We start from the raw sequence: 14,438 nt of genomic DNA on the forward strand, positions 1-14,438 counted from the left end.
ACTGCATCAATTTCCAGACCACAAATAAGTTGACTGGCCATGGCAGGACGAAAGCTCTTTGGGTGATCTCCATTGGCCATTAGATCCTGACCAGTGTCCTGTCATTGCCAGGAGAGGTCGGGACTAGACTAGATGGTGTCTGATGTGATGGAATTGTAGCGCAAGGCAGCTCAAAGTCAAAGTCAAAGTGTTTATTGTTGCATGCACCAAATTGCTTCAGCACAGTGAAATTCTTAAGACTTGGGCAGCAACATCTACGCATCTACGCAGCTGTTCCGCCCCAGTGCTGTTCAAACTGTGGCTGTTGCGTGAGTGAGAGTGGCAAGCAAGCTGCAGACCAGGTTTGCCGAGTGGCCAGACCTCCACATATGGCTGGACATCTGTCATTTCATGAGGAGGCTGCCTTCGGCTACACCGCTAACGCTCATCCCCTCTACCCCAACTCCATAGGCTGCCTTTCTGCATGTATCTTTGCGTGGGAAGCAGGGGACCTCAGGCAGCAGGGTGTTCCAGTCCTTACTGATCTCCTGGTGGACACGAGAATCCGTACAAAGGCACTGAGCTAGAACTGCCGCAGAAGGACGCCACATCAGGTGCATCTGACATGCCGGGTGTGCATCTGTACACCGAGGTAGGCACCACAACCATAGGGGCTGTCATTCTGGCCAGGTACCGCTGTGCCAGAGGGTCCACATACCTGAGGACTTTCCACTGCCACCTGAACAGGTTAATTCCAGGTTGGTGTCTTATGCATGATTTTTTAATAATTTGAATATTTTTAGGGAAGCATTATTCAGATTGAAAAGCAAAACCCTTTCCATTGACCTAAATATTGTATTATTTTTCCAGGAACCAGTGCAAACGGACTGACTTTTCAGTTGTACGCACTGAAAGGCCTGAACAGGTGGAACCAGGATCGGGGGCTTGAAGCAGTGACCAGCAAGCCGTCATCGGTTTTCAGACAAAACTTTCTGATGAAAATGCTGACTTGTCATTCACGCCATGTGGTGGCGGTAGTGCACCAGTTGATATTTTTCACAACTTCAGTTTTGATTAAAGAGGAAGCTACCAAAACATTCCACCTTTTTCAATTTAGGTAAAGTATTTGTACCAATGGCCATTGGTGTCATATCGCCGTATTTCTTAACTAGCACAACTGGGTTCTGAAGGTTTTTCGAATCGGAGTGTATTTGAAGTCGGATTAGAGTTAATCTTCATACACAAACAATAGATTTGGTGTCGACCACGACAATAACGTTAACCAGCTGGGCTGTGGTTTTCTGTGCCTGCTGGCTAGCTAACCTGCCATCATTTCATCGGTTTTTGTTCATTTTTTGGTAAGTTCTTAGGATACGACAATTAAGGTCTTTACATATTCAATCACAAACAAATGTATTCTTTTTGTGTTAATTAACGGTATGTGTGGTAGCTAGGCAGTGACTAGCAGAATAAGTAGCAACATAATGTTAGCTAACCTTATTTAGTCTGTTAAGGTATTTAACGTAACATATCATCGGAGGTTTTTATGTTGCTCCATACGTTTAAACGCATGTAGAAGAAGCGAGTTTTGCGAAGCTCCAATGTCATTTTAACGGGGGCAAAACTTGTATACGTTGCAGGTCCTGCGCTTGCTAGCTCAGATTAGTTAGCGATAGCTAACCAACGTAAACAAGTCAACATTAATGTTCAGTTTCTAGTTTAACACAATTAATACCATGGACCCATCTTTGTCGAAGAATATTTGTATGAGCATAACACAAGTGAACCATCTAGTAATGTAGATATGTTGAGAACGTTGATGAATGCCACGTTCAATAATATGTGTTTTTATTATTTGTTTATTTTTTAACATCTTCAGCATGGGAGATGGGGTCCTTGGGCAGCAGATTTCAGAGTGCATCGTCGCGACCGAGTGAAGAGGTATCGGAGGAAGTCTGTGAAAGAAAAGGACATAGTTGTGACTGCAGAAAGAGAAAGCGGACTTCGCACTGTGAGTGTGACAGCGAGCCAGAGGAAGATGACAGTCTTCTTGACACACCTCGCAGGTAGGCTAATTGACAGGAAGGACAACGTTTCGTTTGCCATCATATTTCAGGCCAGATGAATCACAGAGAACAATAACGAGGAGTAAGCTGTTGACATTGTGCGTACGTCCAAGTAATTATTGTGTTTGTTTTGTTTATCTGAAGGAAAAAGTTAAAAAGCACCTCAAAATACATCTACCAGACACTCTTCCTGAATGGGGAAAACAGTGACATTCGTATCTGTGCTTTGGGCCAGGAGTGGAATCTGCATAAAATATATTTGTGTCAGGTAAGTGGAAGTTGCCTCTTTCAATATTAAACACAGACAGTAGACATTTGTTGGAATCATAGTTACATGTAATATAATGGTAAGTAACCTTAGTTATTGTCCTCTGCTTTCAGATACTACGGGTCTTATAGTCTTTCAGGCCACCTTAAATGTTTTTTTTTTTTTTTTTCATATCAAATGTGTCTCTCTCTCTCTCTCTCTGTAGTCTGGATATTTCTCCAGTATGTTTAGTGGATCATGGAAGGAGTCAAACATGATGGTCATCGAACTGGAAATTCCAGATCAGAATATTGACACTGAAGGTGAGGCCACCATGTCATACGTGAAAAGCGTTTAGTCCTAAGTAGGGTTGGGTACCGAGAACCGGTACCAATATGGCACCGGGACTATACAACCGATACCTACCCGGACCGAAATGTCACGCAGATTTCGGTGCTTCCTTTCGGTGCCTGAGCCGATTGAAATGAATGACATCAACAATTCATGCAGCTAAATGAACAAACCGGACCGAAATGTCACGCAGATTTCGATGCTTCCTTTCAATGCTTGAGCTGATTGTAATAAGGAACCGCAACAAATCATGCAGTTAAATGAACATAACGTACGTAAAATGTTGTCTTATAAACAGGAATTATTTCAGGCTGCAACATGAAACACGGAGGCTGGTTCCAAAACAGTAGAAAACTAGCTAGCAGTAACGTGAGTGGCGTATGTATGATCTGTATGAATTATCTTTTATTTTGTTGCCATGCATATTTCGTGGGTCACATTTAAAACTGCCCCATCTCCCAATGTTAACTTTGTCCTGTGGCGCTCACGCTTGGTGTTTTCATAGCAACAGTCTTATGACAGTGAAGCAGGCAGCATTTAACAGCGCAAGCACAAACAGAGCTCGCCATCAACCTTTTAACAGAGAAAATAGCGAAAGGTAAACGGTCAAAAGTGTGGCTGTATTTCGCACAAAAAGATTCAAACACCGCGACTTGCAGTAAATGCAACAAAACAATTGCGTGTAAAGAGTGGAGAGAAGGCAAGAGTCCTGGGCAGATCTGCAACCGCAAACTTAAACTGTAGGTAGGCTACCGGAGCTATAGTCTCTTAAAGGGGCAGTACACTTTCACGCAATCGGTGTGTTCAAGTAAACAAGATAGAAAAGATAACTAGGTATAAACAAATCAGAAAATTGTGAAATTTCATTAAATAAATGCAAACTAAATAATACATGTTTGACTACATAGGCAAATATGCTCATAAGTTTGAAGCTGTAGTCTGTGTGTGTGTGTGTTTTGTATTTATTTATATTTATTTAAGCATACTATAAACTGTTGTTAACAGTTAATATAATATTCATAGTTTGAAGCTGTAGTTTGAAGCAAAGTTTTTGTATGTATTTATATTCATAGTATACTTTAAACAGTTAATATATTGTTCAATTTGAAGAAAAAAATTGGCCTCCGCAATAAAAAAAAGCCTTTCTTTAATGTCGTCAATCCTCATTTTGTGCTTTTTTTTTTAAAAGTATCGGTTCAGGCACCGTTTAGGCACCGGTATCGTTTTAAAAGTATCGGTTATGTACCGGTATCGGAAAAAACCCAAACGATACCCATCCCTAGTCCTAAGGCACCTCTATGTTTTTTGATTCTCTGTCTCATCTCTCTGCTTTCTCTTCTGTTTCTCTAGCCCTGCAGGTCGTGTTTGGTTCGCTCTACAGGGATGACGTCCTGATCAAGCCTAGCAGGGTGGTCAGCATTCTGGCCGCTGCTTGCATGCTACAACTGGTGAGCACCAAAGCAGCACCAACCTGACTGAAGGCTGGTGAAATACTTAACGTCAAGGCGTCTATTCTAGTGTGTCAGACAACGCCTGAGAGGACTTATATTCTGTCTGTCATACTGAGCACCAAGAAGAGTTAATAGCATTATGTTAAGCTGCTGCAGTCTTTTCTCCCTGTTATGTTCTTCAGATATCAACAGAATTGCCCTAATGTTTGAATGGATGGTGGTTACACAAACATCAAAACTTTGTACAGTTGCTTTGCAGCTTGTCATTTTGTTTGCCCTGGGCATAAGAGTGGATCTAGGACCATGCATGTAGTTTATGTGCAGGGGTTAAGAGTAGGCCGGCCTGATGGTCTTGCTCTGTACCCTGTCAGGACGGCCTGATCCAGCAGTGTGGCGAGACGATGAAGGAGAATGTCAGTGCCAAGACGGTGTGTGGCTACTATGCTGCCGCCAGTATCTATGGCCTAGACTCTGTGATGAAAAAGTGAGAGGCTCCTCTTGACTCCTTTATCCACTTTATCACATCAGTGTCAAGTCACCACTTGCCCAGTAAACACAATATGATGTGTGTGTGTGTGTGTGTGTGTGTGTGTGTGTGTGTGTGTGTGTGTGTGTGTTTGTTTGTTTGTTCCAGATGCCTGGAGTGGCTCCTCAATAACTTCATGACCAATCAAAATGTGGACCTTATGAAAGAGCTGGGGTATGTCATTGTCCTTCACACTCCTCTATGCTGGCTATCTCTGTACTACGACTCACAAGCCCCTGCCCATACGATTTCCAGCAGAGAAAGCCACTGTGACGCTAATGTGTTGGTGGTTGTGCTCACAGAGTGGATGTGATGGAGCAACTCATCCAGTCCTCCGACCTGTTCGTCATGCAGGTGGAAATGGATATCTACACAGCACTCAAAAAGGTACTGCAGCTGGATGTTCAAAAAGCGTTTGTGCTCGTAATATAGTGTTTTGTAATATGTTTATGTTATAGCTTGACATGCAGGCCAGATGTGCTGGTGCTTCCTGTGTGTTCAGTAGTAGTTGCTGTGTACCAAAATAACTAGTACTGAGCCCTTTGCATGTTCGATGGAATGAGCTGTGCTAAGAGCTGTGGTGTATTACATAGTGCCTCTCCAAGTGGCACTTTTAGCTTTAAAGTGGCAAAGGTGGTGGTTCTTTGTAGGGTCTGTTGCTTTGCCTCTTCCTCTGCATAGCATGTCTGACTGTTGTTCCACAAAGTAAGAGAAAGTAAGAAACTGTGTCTCTAATGACTTGGTAAAATGGATTAAGTGAAGGGGACTCATGATTCACTTACTTCTGTTGAGTGCTGGTGAAGTCAGGCACTCAATCTGGGCCAGTATCCAGGATGCCTCTCAAGGTAGTTAGTGCTCATCTTAGCCTGAAATAGGTCACTAAGGAGAGTCAGCACAGAGGAAACCCTCCCCCCTCTGAGAATGGGGAATGTGTCCTTGACAGAAGACTGAGTAGTAAAGTAAATCTACTTTTTCTGTCCTCTCTACCACACTCACACACACACACACACACACACTCACTCATATACACTTACTTTAGTGGATGTTCCTGCAACTCAACCCGTCCTGGGAAGGGCCCCTCAAGCAGTTGCTCCCCGATGCCGAGAACTGGCTCTGCAAGCGTAGGACTGGTGAGTATTACGTTACACACACACACACACACACACACACACAAAAACACTGGTGATATTCCAAAAGTGTATGTATATCTGCACTCATGTTACATCAGGCATGAAGACACACCAGGGTTTTCTACTAAGATTTTGTGTTGAGGGCCAATCGATGTCATCCTCGTCCTCGGGTGAGCATTTGGATGTAGGGTGGGCGACTAAAATGTCCAAATCCTACCAGTCTGCCATAGTCTCTATTTCATGTTATTCCTAAAGATGTAGTCTATATCACATAATACGCGTAAAGTATTACGTGCATTTTGGTCACCTTTTTGATAAAAAATTAGTTAACTTATGTGTTAGCAGACTTCATCACCCTGAAGGAGGTATTCTTGAGCCATTTTAAAACACAAACAGGAGTCCTACTTAAGGGATCAGCTCAGTGTAAAGTAATCGATCTTGCAGACAAGCTGCAGATCAAATGGGGAAGGGAAATGAGCGTAGTCAGACTTCACAGTCAACACAACAGACAAGTTCTCTGATCTCACTCTTACTCCTGAGTGCATTTCCTGTTTCATTGGGTATCTGTGTTTAATCACCAGGGTAGCATTGGTGCATAAAAGCAGTCTGGTGTGTAAAGATGTGGCCCGCGTAGGCCGGGTCCTGGTAGTGTCTAAAGGTTAGACTGATTATTTGGTGGTCAGAGATGTAAGATACGAGAATCGGAGATGATTTGAGCCTCTTGTCGTGGACTTACCATTCCTGCAGTGCACAGCTCAATAGATATACCTTCTTCTATATTCATCCTGACTGAGTCTCCATTTCTGTGGTACAAAATTGCCATCAGTATGAGCATAAATACCAGACATTTTGACATTTGGCATTTATTGTTTTTAAAATCCATTTTATCTGGCTTTTTTTGCCAGCCGACGAGACCCTGGTACAATTCTCACTGTAATGTACTGTTTAGGTACATCGTATTAAATATTGAATCCGTTTAAGTATAGGAATGTGTGTAATAGTATATCCATCTTTTGAGCGTATACATGTGTGCCTTTATTTAAAAAAAAAAAAAAATAAAAAAAAAAGACCAATTCTGACCTTGTGTGTGTCTGACAGACATCGGAGAGGAGGAGCCATTCCTGACCTCAGAAGAGGGCTTGCCCTACGCCCCTGTCTTCCGTCACATTCGTTTGCAGTACATCATTAACGACCTGTCCTCAGCACGCATCCTGGAGCGAGACAACATCCTCCCACCAGGTATGAGACAACTACTATTGGGGAAGATATATTGGACTAGTATGGGCCTTATTCTATCAGTCACACTAGTCTGCAGCGGCCATTTTGTTGACATAGAAAGACACAACTAGGGACAAAAACAATATATTCATATCATCTACAGTACCTTGCGTAAGTATTCACCCCCTTGGATGTTTTACCCTTTTATGGCTTTTATAAATCAGTCATGGTCAATATAAGTTGGCTTTTTGGACAAAAAAAATCACAAAATAGCTCTTTAATGTCAAAGTGAAAATATATTTATACACAGTTATGTAAATTAAATACAAATATGTAATGAAAATAAGTGCTTGCATAAGTATTCACCCCCTTTATCACCCCCTTTGTATAGACTGACCTAATTCAACAGAGGTCCAGCCAATTGGTGCTAGAAGTCTCACAATTTGTGTAATGGGGGTCAGTGTGCAGTGAATGTGTCTCAAGTGATTGCAGTATAACGACACCTGTGTCTGGAAGGTCCATTCACTGGTCAGTATTCAGTAATCAGTATTACTGGCTATTGTTAAACCATTAAGACCCAAGATCACTCTAAGCAACTCAGAGAAAAGGTTGTTGAAAAGTATAAGTCAGGGGAAGGATACAAAAAAATGTCCAAGGCACTAAACATCCCCTGGAATTCTGTTAAATCCATCATCAAGAAATGGATGGATTGTGGCACATGTGTAAATCTGCCTAGATCAGGCCGTCCTCACAAACTGAGGGGCCGTTCAAGAAGGAGACTAGTAAGATAGGCCACCAATAGACCTATGACTACTCTGAAGAAGTTTCAAGCTTCAGCAGTTGAGATTGGAGAAACTCTGCATACCACCACTGTTGCCTTGGTTCTTCACCAATCTAAGCTTTATGGAAGAGAGCCACTGTTGAAAAAAAGGATCGACTACAGTTCGCCAAAAGGCATGTGGAAGTCTCCATGGTCAAGTGGAAGAAGGTTCTGTGGTTTGATGAGACCAAAGTGGAGCATTTTTTCAACAGTGGCTCTCTTCAATGAAGCTTTGATTGGTGAAGAACCAAGGCAACAGTGGTGGTATGCAGAGTCTCTCCCATACCAGCTGCTGAAGCTTGAAACTTCTTCAGAGTAGTCATAGGTGTCTTGGTGGCCTCTCTTACTAGTTTCCTTCTTGCATGGTCACTCAGTTTGTAAGGACGGCCTGATCTAGGCAGATTTACACATGTGCCATATTCCTTCCATTTCTTGATGATGGATTGAACAGAATTTCAGGGGATGTTAAGTGCCTTGGACATTTTTTTGTATCCTTCCCCTGACCTGTACTTTTCAATAACCTTTTCTCTGAGTTTCTTAGGGTGATCTGTGGTCTTCATGTTGTAACAGTAGCCAGGAATACTGATTACTGAATACTGACCAGTGAATAGACCTTCCAGACACAGGTGTCGTTATACTACAATCACTTGAGACACATTTACTGCACACTGATCCCCATATCACTAATTGTGAGACTTCTAGCACCAATTGGCTGGACCTCTGTTGAATTAGGTCAGTCTATATAAAGGGGGTGATAAAGGGGGTGAATACTTATGCAATCACTTATTTTCATTACATATTTGTATTTAATTTACATGACTGTGTAGAAATATATTTTCACTTTGTCATTAAAGAGAGCTATTTTGTGAATTTTTTTGTCCAAAAAGCCAACTCATATTGACCATGACTGATTTATAAAAGCCATAAAAGGGTAAAACATCCAAGGGGGTGAATACTTACGCAAGGTACTGTATGTCGGTCTACAACAATACTAAGTTTCAGGAGAATTGGTGAAGTCTAAGTAGATGATATCCTCCATTAAAAATTTTAAATAGGCCCAATACATGTGCTTCTGTTATTGTTGTGAATGTGGTCCTCTCTGTTTCCTCTAGACTGGCTCACCTCCATGTATAAGCAGCAGTGGTTCACCATGTTGAGGACGGAACATGACAACGACCACGGGTGAGAAGCACACCTTCAGCTCACTCTCTGTTTATTCATCTGCATTGGACTTTGGGAACTATAAAGATGCCCAGAAGCACCTCCTTACAATTTGGATCTGACATCTAGATATGTATTTTTATTTGAATCGAATTTTTTTTTAAAGATATTCAACACTTGGATAAACAAATGCACATGCTTACAATTGTTGTTGATAGCTGTAATATTGGGATCAATAATATAGGAGTTGACACATGGTTATTAGCTAGTTATTGGAGTAGTGTATTAAACTACACTCTCTTTCTCTTTCTTTCTTCCTTTCTTTCTGTATACCTGCCCACCATAGACCTCAAGAAGCTAACAAGGAGGAGTTTGAGCTGAACAGTATGCGATGTGGGAGGAAGCTGAGCAAAGATGGAGATGTAGGTCCTCACCTTTTCTTTAGTCCTCAGTAATCATGCCTGAGTGCTGATCACATGATGTAAGATCATGTGACTACGCTGTGATTACATAACCCGATTTGTTTTATTTGTTGTTTTTTTCACACCCGCTTGCTTACATATTTCAAGGTCAAAAATGTAAACAAATGATGGAGGTATAACAAAGATGAATGCAATGCACAGGGATAGTGTGTACCACTGTCTGGCTGTAATGCCTTCACTGTTACATAATTCAGTTAAAAAACACAGTTTGATGCATTTGTTTTTTGTCAACAAAGCAACATGTCCCACCTCTAAATCTTAGCTCCTCCTGCTCTAGGTTGTTATTTTATATGGATCTCTGTATGACTGTCTCTCTCTGACTGATCTGGTTTAAATAAGCAATTTGAATTGTTCTGCAGTACTGCTGGCGATGGACAGGCTTCAACTTTGGCTTTGACCTGCTGGTGACCTACACCAACCGTTTCATCATGTTTAAGCGCAATACCTTGAGCCAGCCATGCGGGGGCGCTGTGAGCCTACAGCCACGAAGACACCTGGCATACAGGTATGCTTCTATTGTGCATCGCTCTGCAGGGCAAACCTGATTCCAGAGACCACCTGCACTCCTTTGCAGCCTAACACAGTCACACATAGGTTCACTTAGTCGCACTCATCCTAGCTGCCACCATGATTGCATGCCAGTTACTGTGGTATGTCTTGACCTGTGTTATCCCTTCACCTGAGGCCTAACTTGCCGAAAATTAAGTTCTGTTGTCCCTTTATCTGTTTAGGTTACGGTTGGCCTCTTTTGACAACAGCGGTAAACTGGTCTGCAGCCGCAGCACGGGTTACCAGCTCCTCACCCTGGAAAAGGACCAGGTTAGTGAACTCAACAAATCATACTAGCTACCATCGCTTACGGCCTTATTTACTTAAATATAAATAAAAACATACCTTTACTGAGGGAATGGTGCCGACAATGGTGACAATTTTGTAGCGCTGACCAATTAAAATACAAAAACAGGAATTTGAGTCTCATTTCTCAAATGCCTGAACTTCTAGTTTGTGTGCTTGCAAGAGTCAGTAATTACCTTTGTACGCCCATCCCACCCCCTCAGGAGTATGTGGTGATGAACCTGGACAGCCGTCTCCTGTTCTTCCCCCTCTACGTGTGCTGTAACTTCCTCTACACATCGCCCCAGTCTGAGCGTCGCCTGGAGGCCCCGGAGCCAGAGAGCAGTGCCAGGAGTGTCTCATGACCCCCGCCCCCCCCTCCTACACACACACAAACATCATTCACATGCCTTATCAGTCTAAATTTTGTGTTCCTTTGAACTGCCATCAGCCTTTTTTTTTATAATTTACTTTTTATTTTATTTTAAAAACAAATCCAATTGCCAATAACAAATCAACACACTTGAGTGTGCTCTGGGCAGCTACATAGATTTGAATCACCTTTGTCTCATTTAAGAACATTCTCAGCGAACCCAACTTTCTTTTTACATGCCTTTTTTTATGTTATTTCTTTAGGACACCTTGTGTTTCATTCCTATTTATAATGGTCTTGTTTTGGTCCAGTCCACAACCTGAGTGTTCTGAACTGTGGTGCTCTGAGATGTGAGTGTTTATTAGAGGTGTGTGCTGCCTCTGATGCGAGGCGGCCAGTCCTCTCAGGTGCTCCTCTTGACAGGTAAGTTGAAGGAAAAACAGTTGTTTCTACTCGCATGAAATGCGGGACTCAGACGACCATCTGGAGCCAGGATTGGGGACGTTTTACCGTCCATCTTTTCAAGTACAAGGGAGTATTTTATGCCCCCCTTCTGATGTAACCGGTGGGAGGGGGGGTCTCCTAAGAGGCAAATGGGGCATCTTTTGTCCTATTTTGATGTAACGGGGGTGTTTTAAGCCCCTTCCCAGATATACCGGGGGTATTTTAAGCCCCTTATCAGATGTAACGGGGGCATTCCACTGCCCTCCTCTCATGTCATGGGCATATTTAGGCCTTTCTTGATGTAACGGGGTATTTTGTGGTCGACGTATGATGTCTTACATTTGTGAACAATTCCACATCATGCTGACTGCTGCCTGTTGTTCAGAGATGAGTCGTGAAGTTGGGACCAAACCAACACTGGGCGGAAGACATGGCCAAAGGTCCATTAAAAACACAACTTACCAGCTGCAGTGACGTTTCTCTCTTCACTTCTGTTCTGAAGCACAGGATGTGACATGGTGTGGCATACTGCCATCATTTGATTTTATGTGTGTGTGTGTGTGTGTGTGTGTGTGTGTGTGTGTGTGCGCTCCCACATACATTTACAAAGACAACAAATTATCCCTACTACTGCGTTTAAGTTTACTTTCATATTGAATGTTATACCTTCAACACTTAAAAATCCTAGATAAAAGATAAAATAACAGTTTTTGATGTTTAAAAGGGACAGTGTGGAAATAATGTGTGTTTGAATAATTTATAATAGACGACAGTTGAATTATTTCATTCTTTGATCTATTGTCTGTACAAAAACAAACAAGAGCACAAGGTTAGAAGGCCGGTTCGTCACAGTTCACAACTAGTTTCACAGGGGGAATACGCATTGAGATTAGGAGGCAGATATGCATGAACGGGCACCAAACTGAAACCTCAGCCTCTCTCCATTCCCACAGACTGTCAAAAATCTGCAATAATTCATCACACCCACACAAGGCATGCAAACATGTAGTGCTGACATCACTATCCACTGGTGACAGATATACAGCATAAGTCTGAGTTGTCAAAACTGACATTTTAGAATGACATACAAGACACTGAGGCAGGTAAATAATAAACACAAGGCCTTGTTACCTAAAGCCTGACCAGGTCAGCTGGACATTAAGCACCATATTTGGTATTTTCGGTAACAACTGCTCTTCCCTGGCTTATGCTGTTTACCATCAAAATATCGTCCAGTTTCAAGCTGAGAGCATTTTCCCCCCATTTGATTTTCCAGTGGTAGTTCTGGCTAGAAAATCTGCACTAAACCTCCCCCACAGTTTATCACTCATGGTCATGCCTTATTTTGGATCTGATTAACCATACATATAAATCCCCCTCTTGGGAATTTGATGACACTATTTCATCTCCTCATCTGCACTACAATGACGTAGCCTCGAGATGGACCCAACCAGCGTTATGCTTCCTCCAGGCTTGTCACTGCAACTGCGATATGGAGTCCAGGTTCTCCTGTAGCTTGCGTGTCATACTGGGCAGGAGGTTGATGTGGTCGTCCACACAGCTGCCTACACAGTTCTCCATCATGGCCCTGACGGCCGGCTCCTTGGCCCCGGAGTCAAACAGGTCCCGCGCCTTATCATTGCAGTGCATGGTGCAGCGGGACAGCCTATCCTGCGAGTAGAGAGATGCGGATTTTGAGTCAGTCAGATTCAGAAAGCAAGGCTGTTACTATGGTTGTGGATATACTGATAAGTTGATGTCTTGAGTGTGCATAGTTATCACATAATTACTAGACCCATCTGAGGGTGGGGGCTCTCCTCTTGAGCTACTGAGTATTTAGGGCTATCTGCCCTGTGCTACTGCTGTATTAGCTGTATCTCGTCAGCAATACTGTAATGAAACTACATAGCTAAACCTTGGTGGATAAGCTAGTTCACTTTAATGGCTAAATCAGTCAAGTATTTCAAAATAACTCACTTCTCATGGCATTTACATATCCTGTTATATGTGAACAACTTACAGCATTTCCCCAGGAATACTAAAGCAACTTCAGACTACAGTCCTTTCTGTCACCTTTGGCAATATTCATTATCGTTTGGTCTGAGAACAGCTTCACAATTTTGACTGTAAACTTTGAGCATTTGAAGAAATCACTTAAATGTTCAAGTGTCTTCATGATGTCCATATTAACTATCCATATTATTAACCTGATGACAGTGAGTCACCTGTAACGGAAGAACAGTTTTGGCCTTACCTGGAATTTCTCAAGCTCCGCAGTCACTGTCCCTTGTGCCTGACCGAGGGGGGTGTGGCAGCGTTCGATGCACTGATGCACCTGGTTCATGCTGTCCGTAGAGCGCTCGCAACAGTCTGCGCTACACTGGAACATACGGCCCTGAATGAGCGGGCAGCCAAAACAGAGAGAAAAGGTGATTAGACTGGCTTTCTCAATCCTCTAATCGTTACTGATGGAGCCGATTACAATGTTAAGTGGTGTGTGGACTTTCCATCATTTAGACGTTGTTTGTTTGTCAGAGCCATTGTCTGCATACTGTTTCGGAAACACTATAATACAACTGTTGAGCGGTCACATTAGGGTCTCCAACAAACCATTTATTGTTGCTGATGACACATTGGTCTACAATACTTAAGGGCATATGCCGTCAGACAACACATCCAAGGCATTGTTAATGGAAACATTAAACATAAAAAAAAAGATCAGTTAGGCTATTAGGCTTTTTAAGAGGAACTGTATGATGGTGTCAGTGTTGTTGCTTAGTGTGTATTCCAACTTTGAAAGTGTTTATCTGGGATTTTAAGCATTCTTTTCACATGACAACAAGTTTCCATGAGTTATGTTAAGATACCTATGCATATCTAAGAAATCAGTAAAGCGATATAGCTACCGGCTAGAGGCAAGGCACAGTCTTTCAGGGTTAACAGAACCCGCATGCTGCAAGGAGTCTTACCCATAGACATATTTATATGTCTGTGTTCTTACCTGCATCTTGCGTATGTGATTTCGCTCCAGGCTTTGAACCATATCTTCAACAGCTTTTGTCACCCGAGATTGATGTGCTTCAGCCATATTCTGTTGCCTGTTATGGGTCTATTACAGAAGCGCCAAAATACTGCTCTTAAACATGAAACTAGCGTATCAATAAGGTCACCTCCGTGTAAGCATGCAGCTCTCCATTCATGCTGCTTCCGCCTTTGCCTTTGTTTCCGGTGTGCGTATTCCGCTTCCTTCAGAAGGGTTTGGTGCGCCATCTAGTGACTCTATCTAACAGCGTCGTTGTTGTGATCTCCAATCGCTTCTGCTCACCTTGTGAAACTGACTTGTTGCCGTCCGTTAT

At 42.5% G+C, this 14,438-nt stretch overlaps 2 protein-coding genes across 3 annotated transcripts; one reads left to right on the forward strand and one right to left on the reverse strand.

Annotated features, from left to right (window-relative positions):
- The first annotated feature begins 1,054 nt into the window (after positions 1 to 1,054).
- Positions 1,055 to 11,509, forward strand: gmcl1 (germ cell-less, spermatogenesis associated). 2 transcript variants are annotated; one of them, XM_080848157.1, is made up of 15 exons: positions 1,055 to 1,096; positions 1,859 to 2,045; positions 2,190 to 2,313; positions 2,519 to 2,615; positions 3,994 to 4,091; positions 4,466 to 4,578; positions 4,729 to 4,794; positions 4,923 to 5,007; positions 5,660 to 5,750; positions 6,849 to 6,989; positions 8,901 to 8,970; positions 9,296 to 9,371; positions 9,791 to 9,936; positions 10,163 to 10,250; positions 10,490 to 11,509. In XM_080848157.1, the coding sequence occupies exons 2-15, from the start codon at positions 1,867 to 1,869 to the stop codon at positions 10,628 to 10,630; spliced, it is 1,515 nt and encodes a 504-aa protein (XP_080704283.1). In that variant the 5' UTR covers positions 1,055 to 1,096; positions 1,859 to 1,866; the 3' UTR covers positions 10,631 to 11,509. The 2 variants fall into 2 exon arrangements, with proteins under 2 accessions (XP_080704283.1, XP_080704282.1); XM_080848156.1 differs by having other exon boundaries at positions 1,075 to 1,337.
- A 346-nt stretch (positions 11,510 to 11,855) lies between these two features.
- Positions 11,856 to 14,281, reverse strand: fam136a (family with sequence similarity 136 member A). Its single transcript, XM_080847668.1, has 3 exons — positions 14,084 to 14,281; positions 13,337 to 13,477; positions 11,856 to 12,753 (listed from the first exon to the last, which is right to left on the reverse strand). The coding sequence occupies exons 1-3, from the start codon at positions 14,168 to 14,170 to the stop codon at positions 12,559 to 12,561; spliced, it is 423 nt and encodes a 140-aa protein (XP_080703794.1). The 5' UTR covers positions 14,171 to 14,281; the 3' UTR covers positions 11,856 to 12,558.
- Between the last annotated feature and the right edge of the window lie 157 nt (positions 14,282 to 14,438).

The sequence above is a fragment of the Sprattus sprattus genome, assembly GCF_963457725.1.
Source record: "Sprattus sprattus genome assembly, chromosome: 11".
NCBI classification, from domain to species: domain Eukaryota; kingdom Metazoa; phylum Chordata; class Actinopteri; order Clupeiformes; family Clupeidae; genus Sprattus; species Sprattus sprattus.

What these genes read in the sequence shown, in the direction of transcription:
- fam136a (XM_080847668.1), bottom strand. Translation starts at nt 14,170, where the DNA reads ATGGCTGAAGCACATCAATCTCGGGTGACAAAAGCTGTTGAAGATATG. An exon ending in ATCACATACGCAAGATGCAG is followed by an intron (nt 13,478 to 14,083) that starts GTAAGAACACAG and finishes CCGCTCATTCAG; the next exon opens with GGCCGTATGTTCCAGTGTAG. An exon ending in CGGAGCTTGAGAAATTCCAG is followed by an intron (nt 12,754 to 13,336) that starts GTAAGGCCAAAA and finishes CTCTACTCGCAG; the next exon opens with GATAGGCTGTCCCGCTGCAC.
- gmcl1 (XM_080848157.1), top strand. Translation starts at nt 1,867, where the DNA reads ATGGGGTCCTTGGGCAGCAGATTTCAGAGTGCATCGTCGCGACCGAGT. An exon ending in ATAAAATATATTTGTGTCAG is followed by an intron (nt 2,314 to 2,518) that starts GTAAGTGGAAGT and finishes CTCTCTCTGTAG; the next exon opens with TCTGGATATTTCTCCAGTAT. An exon ending in AGACAACATCCTCCCACCAG is followed by an intron (nt 6,990 to 8,900) that starts GTATGAGACAAC and finishes TGTTTCCTCTAG; the next exon opens with ACTGGCTCACCTCCATGTAT.